Source organism: Ochotona princeps, chromosome 7 (assembly GCF_030435755.1).
Source record: "Ochotona princeps isolate mOchPri1 chromosome 7, mOchPri1.hap1, whole genome shotgun sequence".
Taxonomy (NCBI): Eukaryota; Metazoa; Chordata; class Mammalia; order Lagomorpha; family Ochotonidae; genus Ochotona; species Ochotona princeps.
The window spans coordinates 45,262,605-45,279,275 of NC_080838.1; the positions used below are offsets into that span (position 1 = coordinate 45,262,605).

The 16,671-nt window shown below is 43.0% G+C and overlaps 1 protein-coding gene across 1 annotated transcript in view; it reads left to right on the forward strand.

Annotated features, from left to right (window-relative positions):
- The first annotated feature begins 15,824 nt into the window (after window positions 1-15,824).
- MANBA (mannosidase beta) overlaps window positions 15,825-16,671 on the forward strand; it is an 88,299-nt gene continuing 87,452 nt past the window's right edge. Inside the window, exon 1 of the mRNA XM_004594295.4 lies at window positions 15,825-16,311. Coding sequence (XP_004594352.2) covers window positions 16,135-16,311 — 177 coding nt within the window. The 5' untranslated portion in view covers window positions 15,825-16,134. The remainder of the gene's footprint in view (window positions 16,312-16,671) is intronic.

The following is a 16,671-nucleotide window of genomic DNA, read 5'->3' on the forward strand; positions in this document are numbered from 1 at the left end:
AAGATGTTCTAGCTTTGTTATTCTATAATAAGCATTTCATTGGGAAAAGTTAATCCAGCTATATAATTTTTCCAGTGAGTGAATTTTTTTATTTTATTTTATTAAAAGATAATGTCTCCTTTTAAGGTAGATGTTAAATTGTTAAGACTTTGGATTTAAGTTATGAATGAGAATTAGTGACATATTACTCTGCAAGGTAAGAACTGCTCTTTGGCTCCATTTTTGCAATAATTCTGACAATTCTGTATTCACAAAAAAATAGCATTAGTAGATTAGTCATTTCTTGAAAGCCAAATATAAATAAAACACATGTTTATATATTACAATGCACCCCTAAATTGGCTTTCAGACCTTTTTACCCTTGGGAAACTTTAGGCGTTTAGTGATGACTTCCCTAAACCATTGATTGTCATAACTACTAGTAGATATGTCCAGATCTGTTTATCTTTGACATGATGCTTATACAATATTTCATATCATTTCTAAGGGAATAAGCCATAGAGGCTTCTCCAGGTTTAAGAGAGTAGTAATTTAAAGTACCTGGAAAACCAACTTTTGAATGTATGGACACTGGACTTGAGCACATATATACAGTGTTCCTCAAAAAAGAAAAAAAATCCAACAATTTGCCCTTTGCTGAACTAGTAATTTAGCATTATAGTGCCATCTGTAAGATTCAGGTGGATTTTAACAATAAGGAATCAGGTTGACTGTTCTTAAGTTTATGTATCCAGATTAGGAAATACTGAAGTTTCTTTTAGCCTATAAGAATTAGAGTCCAGTTGGCCTGCTAATAGTAAGTTTTATGTTTCAAGTGACTTTTTTCCTGGGCAAGTTTGCAATGTGATTAACAGATTTTACTTTGAATTGATCAGTTTGTTTGCTTGTGGGTGTGCTCACATTTTTAAAGTATGAACCACAGTTGATTATAGTGGTCTCAGGGGTAGTGAAACACTCACTTTTTTCCCCCAGTGGCTTAGTTTAGGTATACTTACAGAAACTGATCATTCTGTGTTAGTGATTTGGGGTATGGGGTGATTCAGTCATATGTTTTGTGTTGAAGTAACAAAACTGTTAAATGATTGTTGGTTACACTTTCAAGTGAATTTGTCTTCTATTTTATGAGGCACCCAATGCAAGTCACTAAATATTGTCTGATAGTGACATCTGCCTGAGACTTGTAATAGTTTAAGTTAATTGAGCTTAAAGGAATTGTTACCATTAAAGTCTGTGTTTAAAGACACTTTGGTCTAACTCAGTAATTCCAGCTAACAAATGAAGTCCACATTTGAACTTAAAGCTCTTGAGTTTGAATTTGAACTTCTTAAACTGGTCTGTGAAGAATTATGATGGTTCTCGATAAGTGTGACTGAGACCAACTACATCAAAAGTTTTTGAAGGTTAGAGATTATAAGGTCTCACTACAGACCCAATAAATCAAGCTTGGGTGAAGCCCAGTAGACTGCGTTACAGAGCCCTCCAAATGATGCGTGATAAAGATTTATTTGCAAGTGTTAGAGCTTCCACTTACTGATGTACTCTCCTGATGGCCAGGGAGGAGCCAGGAGCTTGATGGGTCTTCTGTGTGAGTGCAGGGGCCCAAACACTTGTGCTGCTCTTGCACTGCTTTTTCAGACTATTAGCAGGGAGCTGGGTCAGAAATAAAAGTTGGGACTACTAAAGTCCATATGGGATGCTAGCGTTTCAGGCACCGGTTTAGCCAGATGTGCCACAACAGCCTTCCCAATTTTTGTGAGTCTGCCTAACCTTGAAGCAGCAAGTAAAAGTGCTTGACCCTATAACTACGTGTGATGCTATAGGATGTACTATCTAATGCCTGACCAGTTCATAGCAAGTACTTACAATTAGGTTGGTTACTGTATCCATGGACTTGTTAGAGTAGATGAATGAAAGTTATTTCTAATTTACATAATTGAGCCAGTGGTCAAATATTAAAATACGGCCAGGTTACAGAAATGTGAATGTTGCAGTTAAATGAACAAATATTTGAAGTTATGCCTCATTCTGTGGTCTTCTAACTAGGCAACTTTTTCTCCCCAGTGAAAATGAAGATGTTCAAGGATGTTCTTTTTAAAAAAACCGTAAGGTAATTGTAAACAAGGCTTTAAGGCAGCCAAAAGATGGAGGAACCAAATTAAAGGCCAAGTGTTTTGAGTTGATGACCAAAGGGAAATTGAAATTGACTGTAAACATTTTTGTAAGCCTATAGTAGCTTTATTTCCTGTTACCCTGTAATTACATGTTTCATGTTTTTTGATCATTGTTCTTGAAATAGTTTTATGGTTCTATAATCAGCTGTGTTCCTAAAGAACTCTCTTTATCTCCTCCCCCCCCCCCCGTGTTTTAGAGGGGTTTTTAAGACTATGGATTGTTGAACTCTCCTACCTCTTGTTTTACTGCTTGCATTACCTGGCGAGTGTTAAAGCCAAAGAAATAGTTTGTGCCTTCATTGCTAGGAACAGCTAATTGTGGATTCCAACTGTCTTCAGTTGTACCTTAAGTGTGTTGATGTTACTTGTGTTCACTGAAACCATGGTCTTCAAACTTTGGAGGGAGGGCTACCATCTGTTGTTTAGCTCCCCTGTATGTCTTTAATAGGAGTAGTTAGGTACTAGAAATTCAATCCAGGTCTCCCATGTTGGTGGAAGAAACTAAGTCATTTCTGCCAGCTCCCATGGGTCTTCATTGTAGGAAGCTGCAGCCAAGAGTTAGGCAAGATTTCAATGCCAGCCACGGTCTGCTCCCCTCCCTTTCTCTTAATACACAGTGGCTTGCTGAATGGTCTCTACTGGCTTCCTACTGTGCTGCATCTTACGTTCAACATCCAGCACAAACATGTCAGATCTGGACTTTATAGTTTACCATATCAGAGTAAAAGCCAAATAAAAGTGGTCTACGATGGAGTGTACTCCCCAACCACTACTATTCCTCTTCTGTCTGCAGTCATACTTGCCCTACCAGCACCCTAACTTCAGCTCACTTAGCTTCTGAAGGCTTGGCAGCTGGGCTTTGTCTTTGTGGAGATGGTTGTCATTGTTTTGGTAGGATCATCATAAGCCACATAACATGGGGCATTTTCTTATGTTTTTCTAAATAGTGTGCCAAAGGCATCAGCACTGGAATATACACCATGACATGTTTTGCTTCTGGTTCAACTTGCCACTATTGTAGTTAACAATACTTGGGTTCTCGCCATCCCAGTAGGAGGCCTAGATGAGGTTGTTGGCCTGGTTTTCACATATCCTGTACCTAACTGTTGTGGACATTTGGGAAGTTAACCAGTGAATGGAAGATCTCTCTCCCTGTCTTCCTTTTACATATATAAATCTTGGTGAAAAGTTGTTCCTACTCCATTTTCTCTGAACTTGTAGAGTTCTCTTGTACTTTGTTATAAGTACTCATTTCTAAATATAGAAACAGTGCAAATACTACACAGTTCACTGAATCTGTTAAGTAAAATACCAACAGTATATCATTCTGTGAATAAGTTGGGGTGGGGATAGCGTAGGGAGAGATGATATTTTTAATACGTCAGTGACCCAACAAGAAAGTACTGTTAGGTCCCAAAATAGGAGCAGTCTACAAAAATGGAATTGTAACCTAGAAAGCAGTTTTCATCTTGAGAAATTTGGTGTACCCAATCAACATGAATTAATTTTCACAGTTGTGATAAAGCCCATGATGCACCCGATGAATGGTTTTGTAGACACTTCCCTGATAGTCTGTGGTGCTTCAGTCTTGATGTTCTATGACAGAATATTCACTGACAAGTAGATAGATTGGGCTTTGTGAAAATCACAAAGCTTAAGGCAAATGATACCGGAAAGCTGAAGCAGAAAATTAATTCTTAAGTAGGTTCCAGATAAAGAGGGGAGCAGTCCTTAACAAAAAATAATCTGTAGGAACTCAGAAATGGCTCACAGGGTGAGATGATGGGGAGAGGAAGAGCTGTGCAAGGGAAGAGCTGCTTTACAGTGAGCCAGCCAATGTGCAACAATGTCGAACAAGCAACAGGTTATCCAAATTGGAGAGTTCAATGTGAAAATCAAAAATACACCCCCCCTCCCGGAAAGGAAAGCAAGTTAACAGAAAATGGTCATATAAAAAGCTGCTTATTGCAATTTAAAAAACATTCAGGGCTCAGCACTGTGTTGAAGGTTAAGCCACCCCCCCCTTTTTTTTTTAAGATTTATGTATTTTTATTACAAAAAGAGGAGGAGAGACAGGAAGATCCGTCCGATGATTCGCTCCCAAGATGAACGCAACGTCCAATGCTGCACCAATGTTGGAAGCCAGGAGCCAGGAACCTCCTCCAGGTTTCCAACATTGGTGCAGGGTCCCAAGACGTTGGGCCGTCCTCAACTGCTTTCCCAGGCCACAAGCAGGGAGCTGGATGGGAAGTGAAGCCACAGGGATTAGAACCAGCGCCCATATGGGATCCTGGTGCATTCAAGGGGAGGACTTTAGCTGCTAGGCCACTGCCCCAGGCCTAATTCACCCTTTTTCCAGATCTGTATTCTATGTCAGCGCTGTTCAAGCTCAGTTGCTGTGTCTCCGGTGCCTTAGCTTCCTGCTGACATGCCTGGGAAGGCAGTTGCACATGGCTCAGGTGCTTGGGCCCATGTCTCACACTAGGGATACCCAGATACAGTTTCTGACTCGTGGCTTCGTCCTGGTCAGAACTGGTTATTGTGGCCATTTGGGGAGGAGCAGATGGACAGAAAAGCTATCCTCTGTGCCTCTACCTTTTACAAAAATTCTTGAAATCCAAAAATGAAATAAAAATTGTATTTATAGTAACATCAAGAAGAATATAAGGAAGCACAAAAAATACAATGAAATTTGATGAGTCTCAAGATGTGTTTATGATTAAATGTTGTTGAGGTGACATGCCCCTCAATGTAAACCACAGATTGCAGCCCCTTTTAAAATCCCTTTTTTCAAAAATAGGATTAAGAATCTTCATAGGATTGCAAAGGAATATAACAAGCAGATCAGTCTTTGAGAAGAAATTAGTCTCATACTTACCCACTTCAAAACTTACTACAAAGCTATAGTAATTAAAGTGTGATATTAACAAAGATAAACATGAAGCACCATGAAGTAGAATTCAAAGTCCAGAGTTAAACCCTTGTGTGTATAGTCAGTTGATACTTGTTAGGGGTGCTAAGACAACTCGGTAGGGTCTCTAACAAGTGATGCTGGGATAACTGGAGGTATACGTGAAAAAGAATGAATTTGGACTCATATATTATCTCAACATGGATCAATTCCAAATGTGATAATTAAAATGGAAACACATAGGAGAAAATGGATACATTTTCATTGCCCTTGCATTTGGCAATAGTTTTTGTATAATTAAAAGAACATGCAACTGAAGAAAATAAAAGATGAATTGGACTTCATTAAAGTATATATGTATATTAAAGACTTATTTTTATTGCAAAGGCAGATATACAGAGAGGAGGAGAGACAGTGAGAAAGATCTTCCGTCCGATAATTCACTCCCCAAGTGAATGCAATGGCCAGTGCTGCACCACTCTGAAGCCAGGAGCCAGGAACTTCCTCCAGGTCTCCAACATTGGTGCAGGGTCCCAAGGCTTTGAGCCGTCCTTGACTGCCTTCCCAGCCACAGGCAGGAAGCTGGATGGGCAGTGGAGCTGCCGGGATTAGAACCGGCACCCATATGTGATGCCGGCACATTCAAGGCGAGGACTTTAGCTGCTAGGCCATGGCGCCAGGTCCTAAAGTATATTTTGTGTATTAAACAACATTGAAGTGAAAAAATTTCAGAATGAGGAACATTTGTAAACCGTTAAGTCTTAAAGATCTAGTACTCGGAATACATATAGAATTCTTAAATGTTCAGTAAGAAAATAGGTATTCTATTGAAAGAGGGTGGACAAGGTTAGATTTGAGTAGGCATTTCTCAAGATACACAAATTACAAGGAAGCACATGATACTAAAAATGTAATTGATAGATGGATAAGCTCTTGGAAATTGAAGCTCCTGTAATTATTGGTGTGGATGTAAATTGTGAAGCTTCTGTGAAGAGCTGTTTTTCCTGGGTGGGTACCTAAAGTTTCTACACACTTAAAATTTTGTTATATTTCAAAGGCAGAGAGTGAGTTGCATATAAACTTTCTGTTCCACATACTCAAAACAACAAGGGCTGGTCCAGGCCAAAGCCAGACAGGAACTTACTCTGTGTCTCCCATATAGGTGGCAGGGACTCAAGTACTTGAGCCATCACCTGCTGCTTGCTAGGATAAGCAGTACCAGAAAGCTGGATGAGAAGTATATGAATAGCCAGGACTCAAATCCAAGGACTCTGTCTCAAGTGAAATCAGTAAGTGCCAAACACTCCACGTTTTGCCCTATGGATTTTTTTTTTCTTAAGATTTATTTATTTTAGGGCCTAGTGCAGTAGCCTAGTGGCTAAAATCCTCACCTTGCATGCACCAGGATTCTATGTTGGCACCTGTTCATGCTCTGGCTGCCCCACTTCCCTAGATTGGCAGATTTACAGGGAAAATGAAAGAAAAGTCTTCCCATTTGCTGGGTTAGTCCCCAAATGGCCACAACAGCCAGAATTGAGCCAGTCTGAAGCCCGGAGCCTGTTTTGCATCTGGCACAGTGCTTTGTGCCACTCTCCGCTGTTTTCCCAGGTGATATGCAGGAAGCTGAATGGGAAATGGAGTAGTTGGGACATGTACTGGCTCCCATGTGGGATGCTGGTACTTGCAGGTAAGTTAACCAGTTGAGCCATTATACTGACCACTTCCCACATGCATTTTTAAGTACCCTGTTCTGTCGCGTGTCATCTGGCCACAAAAAGTACAAGTGTATGATACAATATGACAATATGGTTGGACCTTGAAAATATGCTTCCTAAACGAAGCCAAACATAAGAGGGGTGGTATGGTTATTTCATGTGTGTGAACATCCAGAAATAGTGTCTATAGAGGCAGTAGGTTGGTGGGTGCTAGTGCTCAGTGGTCAGGAGGGCTTCTTTGTTGGTTGATGGAGAAAATGTTTTGGAAGTTGATGCAAGTAATGCTTATGCAACCTTGTCAGTATGCTAAATGCTGCTGAACTGCACATCTTATGGTTGGTTTTGTATGGTCACATCAACCAGCACGTTATAATTTAGATGCTAATTAATGTTCTGAACTTAACATATATTAACTCTTAACTCTCATCACTTGTAAAGACTTATCACATGCATTTATTACTGTCCCTATTTTACAGATGGAGAATTGCCAAACACTTATGTAATGATGGAAATTTAATTAATTGAGTACACAAACATCTCTTGATCATTGTGGAAGAAATTAAAGAAGTGGAAGAGGCTAGTACTATGGCTGTGTTCCCAGTGGCTCCACTTTTGATCCAACTCCCTTCTAATCTGTCCAGAAAAGCAGCAGCAGATAATCTTAGTGCTTGGGCCCCTGCACCCACGTGAGAGATCCCGAAGACACCAGTGCTTCCTGGTTGTGGCTTGGGCTGGCCCACCCCGGGTAGATAGGCCATTTGGAGAGTGAACCAGTGGATGAAAGACCCCTTTCATTCCTCCTCCCCACTCTCTGTAACTCTACCTTTCAAATAAATAAAAATATGGGTAAACAGTGGCAGACTATAAAAATGACCAGCCAGACTTTAAAAAAAAAAACAACTAATAATAGTACACCCAGAAATTCAAAAAGTAGACTTAACTCAGAAGGTAGGCTTGAGCACAAAGAGATGAAATGAGTTTAAGGAACAAAGTGATACTAGATATTCTTTTTCTTTTCTTTTTTTTTTTTTTTTAAAGATTTATTCATTTTTATTGGAAAGCCGGATATACAGAGAGGAGGAGAGACAGAGAGGAAGATCTTCCGTCCGATGATTCACTCCCCAGGTGAGCTGCAACGGGTCGGTGCTGCGCCGATCCGAAGCCGGGAGTCAGGAACCTCTTCCGGGTCTCTCACATGGGTGCAGGGTCCCAAAGCTTTGGGCCGTCCTCAACTGCTTTCCCAGGCCACAAGCAGGGAGCTGGATGGGAAGTGGAGCTGCCGGGATTAGAACCAGCGCCCATATGGTATCCTGGCGCATTCAAGACGAGGACTTTAGCCGCTAGACCACGCCGCCGGGCCCCTATCTTTTTCAATACCTAGAATTCCCCGATGTACCTAAAAAGCAGAATGTCAAACTTAAAACTTAAAGGACAGCACTACAGTTATAGTATGGGAGAAAATGGAGCGAAGGAGATACGGGGAGGGAGACAGGGGAGGGCAAGAGTGGAATCCTACCTACACCTGCAAAAATATATTATGGAAAGTAATAAGAATAATTTTTTTTTTAAGATTTGTTTTTTTATTTTTATTGGAAAGTCAGATATACAGAGAGGAGAAACAGTGAGAAAGATCTTCCATCCGGTGATTCACTCCCCAAGTGAGCGCAACGGCCGATGCTATGCCAATCCAAAGCCAGGATACAGGAACTTCTTGCAGGTCTCCCACACGGGTGCGAAGTCCCAAGGCTTTGGGCTGTCCTCGGCTGCTTTCCCAGGCTACAAGCAGGGAGCTGGATGGGAAGCGGGGCTTCCGGGATTAGAACCGGTGCCCATATGTGATCCCGGTGCGTTTAAGGCGAGGACTTTAGCCGCTAGGCCACGCCGCCGGGCCCAAGAATAATCTTAAAAAAGAAACAAGGTGGTAAAAATGACTTGGTCAAACACATGTCTCATAGAACCCGAGTTCTCTAGGCTTAGTATATTTTCTGGGCTAACTGAATTCTTTAAGATTTTATCTTTTAAAATGAGCATGATGCTACTCTTTCTGGAGGAAGAGCACTGGAGTGATGTTTTAGCAGTGTTGCCTGAAGAATGCCTGCTGGTAACCAGTGAATATCCACAGGTCCAGACCACAGTCTAGCTGTGACCTAGTGGCCTTTTGCAAGGCTGTCCCTCCTTTTGCAACCTTCCTGAGAAGGAACTCAAAGCTTCTGCATGGCCCTCTGAAACCTACCTGGGAAGTGATGGCTAGAGTCATTCATCATACAAGTGTCTGCACAACCCATGCATATCCCATGTACAGTCCAGACTGCATAGCTGCCAGCCCTTCTGCTGTTCGCATTGCAGCCAGAGTTCTCTTATAGACTTCCTACCCCATCTGTATCTTGACTCCATTGCAGGCCCACACTACCAGTTGCTAATCACCTACTTTGCTGCTTGTAATCTAGAGGTTTTCCTTAATTGCCCTGCTACTCTAGACTAGCCTGAGCCATGTCAAGCCAGCCAAACCTTCTTCTACCCACTATCCTGAACTACACAACTTCTCCGATAAGATATGAACATCTTTCAAGTTTGTCTTTCCTTGAGTATTCTCTCTTGGTCCTAGGAATATAGATACAGTTTCCTAATATCATACAGTCACTCTTTAAATTGCTCCTGTTTAACCTACTGTGTGATTCCTTTCCTGATTGGAGTATTTTACAGAAGAATGAGGGAACAGCATTTTTACAAAGTCAATGGCTACAAAGGCAGCATTGTGGTGTAATGGATTAAGTAGCCAACTGTAGGGCTGATATTCCCACTTGAGCACAAATTGGAGTCCTTGCTACCACCATAACCTCCCTGCTAATGTGCCTGGGAAGTCAGTGGAGAGTGGCCCAAGAGTTTGGATCTCTGCACCCACATGAGACCTGGAAGGTTAGAGTTACAAAGAAAAAAGAAGAGACAAAAGAGAGTTTTCATCCACTGGTTTACTCTCCAGATGGCCACATTTGGCCAGTACTGGATCAGGCAGGAACTAGGAGCTTCTTCCAGGTTGGCTATGTGGCTGGCAGAGGCCCAAGGACTTGGCCCATTTGTTGTTTTTATTTAGACCACTAGCAGGGAGCTGGATAGGAAGTAGAACAGCTAGGGACACAAATCAACATCCATATGGGATATCAGCATCCCGTGTCTGCTATGCCACAACATTGGCTCAAGGATAATATATTTTAAATTTTTTAAAGTTTATTATTATTTTTTAAATTTTATGGCACAGTTGCATAGGGTCTCAAGATAATATATTTTTATATTTATTTCATCTGAGAGGCAGACACAAAGAGATAAACAGAAAGAAAGACTCGCTCTTGTTGGTTCACTCCCTAAATTTCAAAGAGCCAAAGCTCAGTCTATGTCTCCACATGGGTGGCAAGGACCCAACTATTTGATCATCATCCTGTGCTTTCCTGTACACTAGCAGGAAGCTCAGTTAGAAGGATAGCTGATGGGCCCAGCACAGTAGCCTACTGCTAAAGTCTTCGCCTTGCAGCTGCCAGGATTCCATATGGGCGCCAGTTCTAATCCCAGCAGCCCCGCTTCCCATCCAGCTCCCTGCTTGTGGCTTGGGAAAGCAGTCGAGGACAGCCCAAAGCCTTGGGACTCTGCACCGCATGGGAAACCAGAAAGAGGCTCCTGGCTCCTGACTTTGGATTGGCACAACTTCAGCCGTTGCGGCCATGTGAGTAGTGAATCATCGGATGGAAGATCTTCCTCTCTGTCTCTCCTCCTCTCTGTATATCTGCCTTTCCAATAAAAATAAATTAATTAAAAAAAAAAAGAAAAAATAGAGCTGGCGTTGGAATCCAAGCACTGTAATAGTGGTATTTTAGAATTTTAAAATGTGGCACTTTAGTGGTTAAGGCACTATATTCTCACCTCAATAAGGATGACCTTGAGGGGCCAGCACAGTGGCTCAACATGCTAATCCTCTACTATGCTAGTTCTAGTACCAGCTGCTCCATTCCTACCTAACACCCTGATGAAGGCCTAAAAAGGCAGTGAAAGAGGGCTCAAGTCATTTGGCTCTGCACCCAAGTGGGGAAACCGGGGACAAGGGAGCTTCTGACTCCTGGTTTCAGATTGGATTCAGATCGGCTCAGCTCTAGCCATTGTGGCTATTTGGGGAGTTAAACAGCCAATGGAAGACCCTTCTCTCTGTGAGTGTGCTTTTAAATAAAAATTAATAAATCTTTAAAAAAAGAGATCATGATGAAATCTTTTGTTTTTGAATTTTTTTTTATTGGGAAGTCAGATATACAGAGAGGAGGATACACAGAGAGGAAGATCTTCTGTCTGATGATTCACTCCCCAAGCGGCCACAACGACAGGAGCTGAGCCAATCTGAAGCCGGGAGCCCAGAGCCTCTTCTGGGTCTCCCACGTGGGTGCAGAGTCCCAAAGCTTTGGGTTGCCCTCGACTGCTTTCCTAGGCCACAAGCAGGGAACTGGATGGGAACTGAAGCAGCCAGGATTAGAACTGGCGCCCATACAGGATTCTGGCACATTCAAGGCATGGACTTCAGCCGCTAGGCTATTGAGCCAGGCCCATGATGAAATCTTAGTAAGGGAGGAATTGTAGAGTAGTAGAAATGTGTAAGTCAAAACAACAGTAAAAAATTATTTTTTGGAATTTATTTTTTTAAAAAAGCTAACAAGAAGCAATAAAGGCATCTAAACCAGAAAGAGGTATGTGACAGGCATCAAGGTAGAAGGATGAAAATAATGATTGCCTTAATTGTTTTTCCTTTTTGAATTTGGTTTATTCCACTTAGTGTAATTAACCCTGGTTCCATCCATTTTGTAGCATATGCCAAGATTTCCTCATTTTCTACGACTGAGTAACACTCCATCATGGATAAGTACACCACATTTTCTTTCCCAGTCATTCCTTAAATATATTCTTTTCTTAAAAAGTTATTTTGTATTGGAAAGTTAGATTTACAGAGACAAGGAGAGACAGAGGAATCTTCCATCTGCTGGCTTACTCCTTAAGTGGCTGCAACAGCTGGAGCTGAGCTGATTGGAAGCCAGGAGCCAGGAGCTTCTTATCAGTCTCCTAAGACTTTGGGCCCTCTTCGACTGCTTTCCCAGGCCACAGCATGGATCTGGATAGGAAGTGAATCTGCCGGGATTAGAACCGTTGCTCATATGGAATCCCGATGTGTGCAAGGTGAGGATTTAGCCACTAGGCTGTCATACCAGGCCCTTAAATATACTTGTCCTTCATTTACAAGGAGAACACAGCCTCCTTCTGTTTCTTTTTTCCTTCTTCATCTGTCTTGCTGGTTCTTCCCCCACACAGTCCTCGAGTAATAAAGTATCTCAATTTGTTAAGAGTGCTTTTCTTCACGTCCACCTTTGATCAGAGTTATTGCTTCTACACCCATGTTGATGTTTACAACTCAGAAATGTTGATGCATAATCCTGCATTTTGGGCCTTGACTTATGTGCATTTTGATGTGTGTATTCAAAGACTCCACTTGGACTAATCAGAGAACATTCGATGTACCATATTTAAAACTGATGTCAAATAATGATTAATTCTAGAAATTAGTGAGTAGGCAGGTTCAGGTGTATAGCTTGGGAGTAAACAAGAATCTTCTTTATAGACAGATGCCAACTGATAAATGCAGTAGCAATGAAGCGAGTGGAAAAGTCCTCCTGGTTCCAGAAACATCACAATAGCTGTAGAGAAGATCTCCTGTGGAAATTAACCTCAGTGGGTCAAAGTTTAAGTAGAAACAGGATATTTGTATAGGCTCAAAATAACTCTTCTCCATTTTGTATTTGTTGATTACCAAAGAATGAACAGTGACTTGAAAGCAGAACAACCTGGCAGACACATTGAACACTAGAGCAAGCTTGACATCTCCAGAGATGCATGTTAGTACCCTCTGTGCACGCTGTTCTGTGCTGAGGCCATTTCACTTCTCTGGGATCCTCCCACTAACGGAAAACCTCAATCTACCCATGCCAAATTTTGCACAACCCCAAAGTGAAGGACACTCCACAGGATGTTTAGTATTCTTCAAGACTGTGAAGTTTACAAATGGCAAAGAAAGACTAAGGAGGTGTCACAGATCCAAGGAGGCTAAGGAAACACAACTAAATAGGTTATGGAATTCTGGAATGGAACCTCATCCCCCCAACAGAAAAAGAGCATTAAAAGAAAACTGTAAAATACAAATGAAGTAGCTCAGGTAACAGCCTGGTATCAGTGTTGACATCTTAGACTTGATTAGCCTTCTCTGGGTATATAATATGTTAATACTTAAGTTGGCATAAAGGAAAAAATCTATACTAATTTTGTGATGCACGTTTAAATTTCAAATTACATCAAAAGGAAAAAACAATGGCCTGGTATTGTGGTGTAGCACATAAAGCTGCTGCCTGAGGTGCCAGCCAGATGGGTCCAGATCTTGGCTGTTCCACTTCAGCTCCAACTCCTGGCTAATGCACTTGGGCAAACAGCAGAACATTATCGGGTGTTTCAGAAAAACATGACAATTCCATTGCTCAAATGAGGTGATCAGAAACATGAAGAAAAACTTGCAACAATTTTTAATTCTAACTGAGGTATAGTGAAAAACAACTGTATGAGCTCTTGAGTAGACAATAAAATTGGATCTGGACAAGCGGTGTATTACCTGGGGGACACTCCTGGGCTCAAAGTGGAGTATCATTAAATAAAAGAACAGAGATCTCAGCTTTCTGCTTACAGCATAGGGAAAGCAGCAGAAGAAGGGCCAAGTGCTTGGGCTCCTGTACCCACACTGGGACCCAATGAAACTCCCAGCTCGTCCTTTGGCCTGGTCCAGGCCTGGCTGTTGCAGCCATTTAGGGAGTAGACCACTGGATAGAAGGCCTCTCTCTTTATCACTTCCTCTGTCACTCTGTCACTCTGCCTTTCCCAATAAAAAGTAAAATAAATCTTTTTTAAAAAAGATTTATTTATTTTTATTACAAAGTCAGATATACAGAGAGGAAGAGAGACAGAGAGGAAGATCTTCCATCCGATGATTCACTCCCCAAGTGGCTGTAATGGCCAGAGCTGAGCCAATTTTAAGCCAAGAGCCTCTTCTGGGTCTCTCACGCTGGTGCAGGGTACCAAGGCTTTGGGCCGTCCTCGACTACTTTCCTAGGCCACAAGCAGGGAACGGTTGGGAAGTGAGGCTGCCAGGATTAGAACTGGCATCCATATGGGATCCTGGTGCATGCAAGGTGGGGACTTTCAGCTGCTAGGCCACGCAGCCCTGGCCCCCATGGCCTCAATTTCTATTTCTTATAGATGTCCAGAGTGGCGCTATGGGACACTTGAAATGCAATATCACATTTTAAAATTTAAGAAGTATGGTCGGTGTTGTGACACTGAGTTAAGGTGCTGTTTGCAATGTATTGCAACATAACTCCAGTCTCAGATTGGAGTGTTCCTGGAAATCCTTCTGGACTACCTTTCCTACCCTTGGGAATAAAGGAAGACATCAGCTAACATCCCAATAGGGTTCTGTTTTCTTCCACTTAGCTCATGGTTTTGGGACATCTTTGGTCTTGATATATCACAATGCTTTAATGAGCTTTCCAGCTTTATATACAAGTATTAGAAATGTGGAAGTAGTGTCTGACACACGGCACAGAGCCTAGCAGTCCCGGTCCATCTGCTGTAACAGGCAGGATGCTGACCCGGTCTGTCATTTAGCTCTGTAGGCCTTATTTGTCTCTTTAAGTCAGGGAACTATGAGTTTTCCAAAAAACTCAATTTGGGGACGTATCAGTGAGGTGATCAAAATAGATTCCATGTGTACAAGATGAAGTTACAGAATCAAATCTGTGACTATTTTAATATTCTGTTGGATGCCATGGATTTAAATTACATAAGTTGAAAAGTTTTTTGGGTATCTCAAAAAGGATTTATTCTTCCAGGAAATCATGGATGAAACATTATTCTATAAAGAGATGAAAACTAAAAACAAACAAACAAAAAAACTAAAAAAGAAAAGAGAGAGAGATGAAAGCTTTCTCCTGTCAGCTGTGCCCGTTGCAGCTTTAGGAGCATTCAGGAGGGCTTCTGCTTTTCCTCAGATGTTCTCTGTTCTCAAAACGTAGTAACCTGAATGGTGCCTTGCTTATATTCCAGACTGAAAGGAGGAATGTATTTTCACTTTCCTAAAACATTATTCAAATATCTCTTAATAGAAGAACAGATGATATCCATACTTTCTTGCTTGGAAACTGTGGGATTTATGAAGTTATTCCTTTGTCACTCCGATGGCCATAAACCTTGTTATCAGTGTCTTTGGACTCAGGAAGTCAGGGGCGTGGGCTGCAAAATCCAGTCTCTAAACCAAGATGCTGGGCTTGAAAAAACTGCTGAGGCTTCAAAACTAATCTGTGCCTACATATTGGGGGAAATTCCAGGGCCATTATCAAGCAAAACAAAGTTCAGGTTGAGGGAAAGGCGTTCTTCCTAAGGAGAAAATTAATGCAGATAACGTCAAAACAGGAATCAGTCCATCTGCTTTATAGCGTGAAACTCATCTTCCTAGGCTCACTACAGAAGTGGGACTTAGACCCGAAATAAGACCAGCAGTAGGTTTGGCACTTCTTGGCTTCCGTGGCATTGTTAAGGACGGGCCTTACCTCTTGCAGTTTCGCAGCTTTAGAAACTGAAGCATTTGGGCCACTAATAATGGCTCACGTGATTCGAATGAGGCACCATCAGTATTTGACTTCCCGTGGAAAGCTTGGGGCGGGCTCTGAGGTCAGCAGGTGGAGCTGCGGAAGGTGGGCGTGATCGCCGCCAGGTATCCGGGAGGCGTAGTCAAGGGTCGGAACACACTTCGGTGGTGAGGTGAGGGTAGGGTCGGGGAACGGAAAGGTAGTTTGTCTTCCCGTTTTGGTTTTCCAGAGGAGTGAGGAGTCTGTTTAGCTGTAGTCTCCACACACTGTAGGTTCCCTCTCTGAGACTTTGTGCCATTTTGCGTCCCGGGTTGCGCCCCGAAGAGTGGGCAAGGTTTGGTTTGTTTGCCTTTTATTGTACCTATCGGAGCAGCGGGAAGGTGCGCTAGGCCAGACTCCGTAGAGCTCCGCAGCGTGCGGTGTTTTACCCGGGCTGCAGCCCCCACCACTCGGCCCGGCGAGTTTCTCCGCAGCCGGCGCTGCCTCGGGCGCACTCAGCTGACCTGGGGGTGGAGCCTGGCCCGGACGGGCCGCACGACCCTGGAGAGTGAGAGCCGTCCAGTCCCCTTCCCGCTCTTCGCTGACCGCGAGAGGAACCAACCCTCTGCGTAGTGCTGGCTCCCGAGATGCGTCTGCACCTGCTCCTGCTGCTTGCTCTGTGCCCAAGAGGTTCCCCTGCCGAGACGCACAGCTACAGCCTGCGGGGAAGCTGGAGGATCCACAGCGGGAACCACTCGGTGCAGCTGCTCGGGACGGTCCCTGGCTGCGTGCATAGTGCCCTGTTCCAGCAGGGCCTGATTCAGGTACCGTATGCGGCGGGGCACGGTCAGTCTGCGCCCGGGTTCCCCTCGTGGTGACAGGGCACAAGGAAGAGCTGGGTAACTCCCGAGCACTAACTTCCCCTTTGCAGCTAGCTGGTGGTGTGAGGGAAAAATACCCTGGAGGAATGGAGCTCGGGTGGAGACTGACCGAGCCACGCTGGGGCAGTGGTAACCCTGGAAAGCGGAAGTTTAGGGTGAGACCCAGAATTTCCACCAGCAGGCTGGCTACTGCGGCGAGTTTGCTAAAGACATGTCCGTCACTGAGCTGCTTACGGTGGCGGTTACTGTTTCAGCTCTCTTTTTGCGACAAGCAGCTAGGTGACAACAGCATTTTGCCCAGAA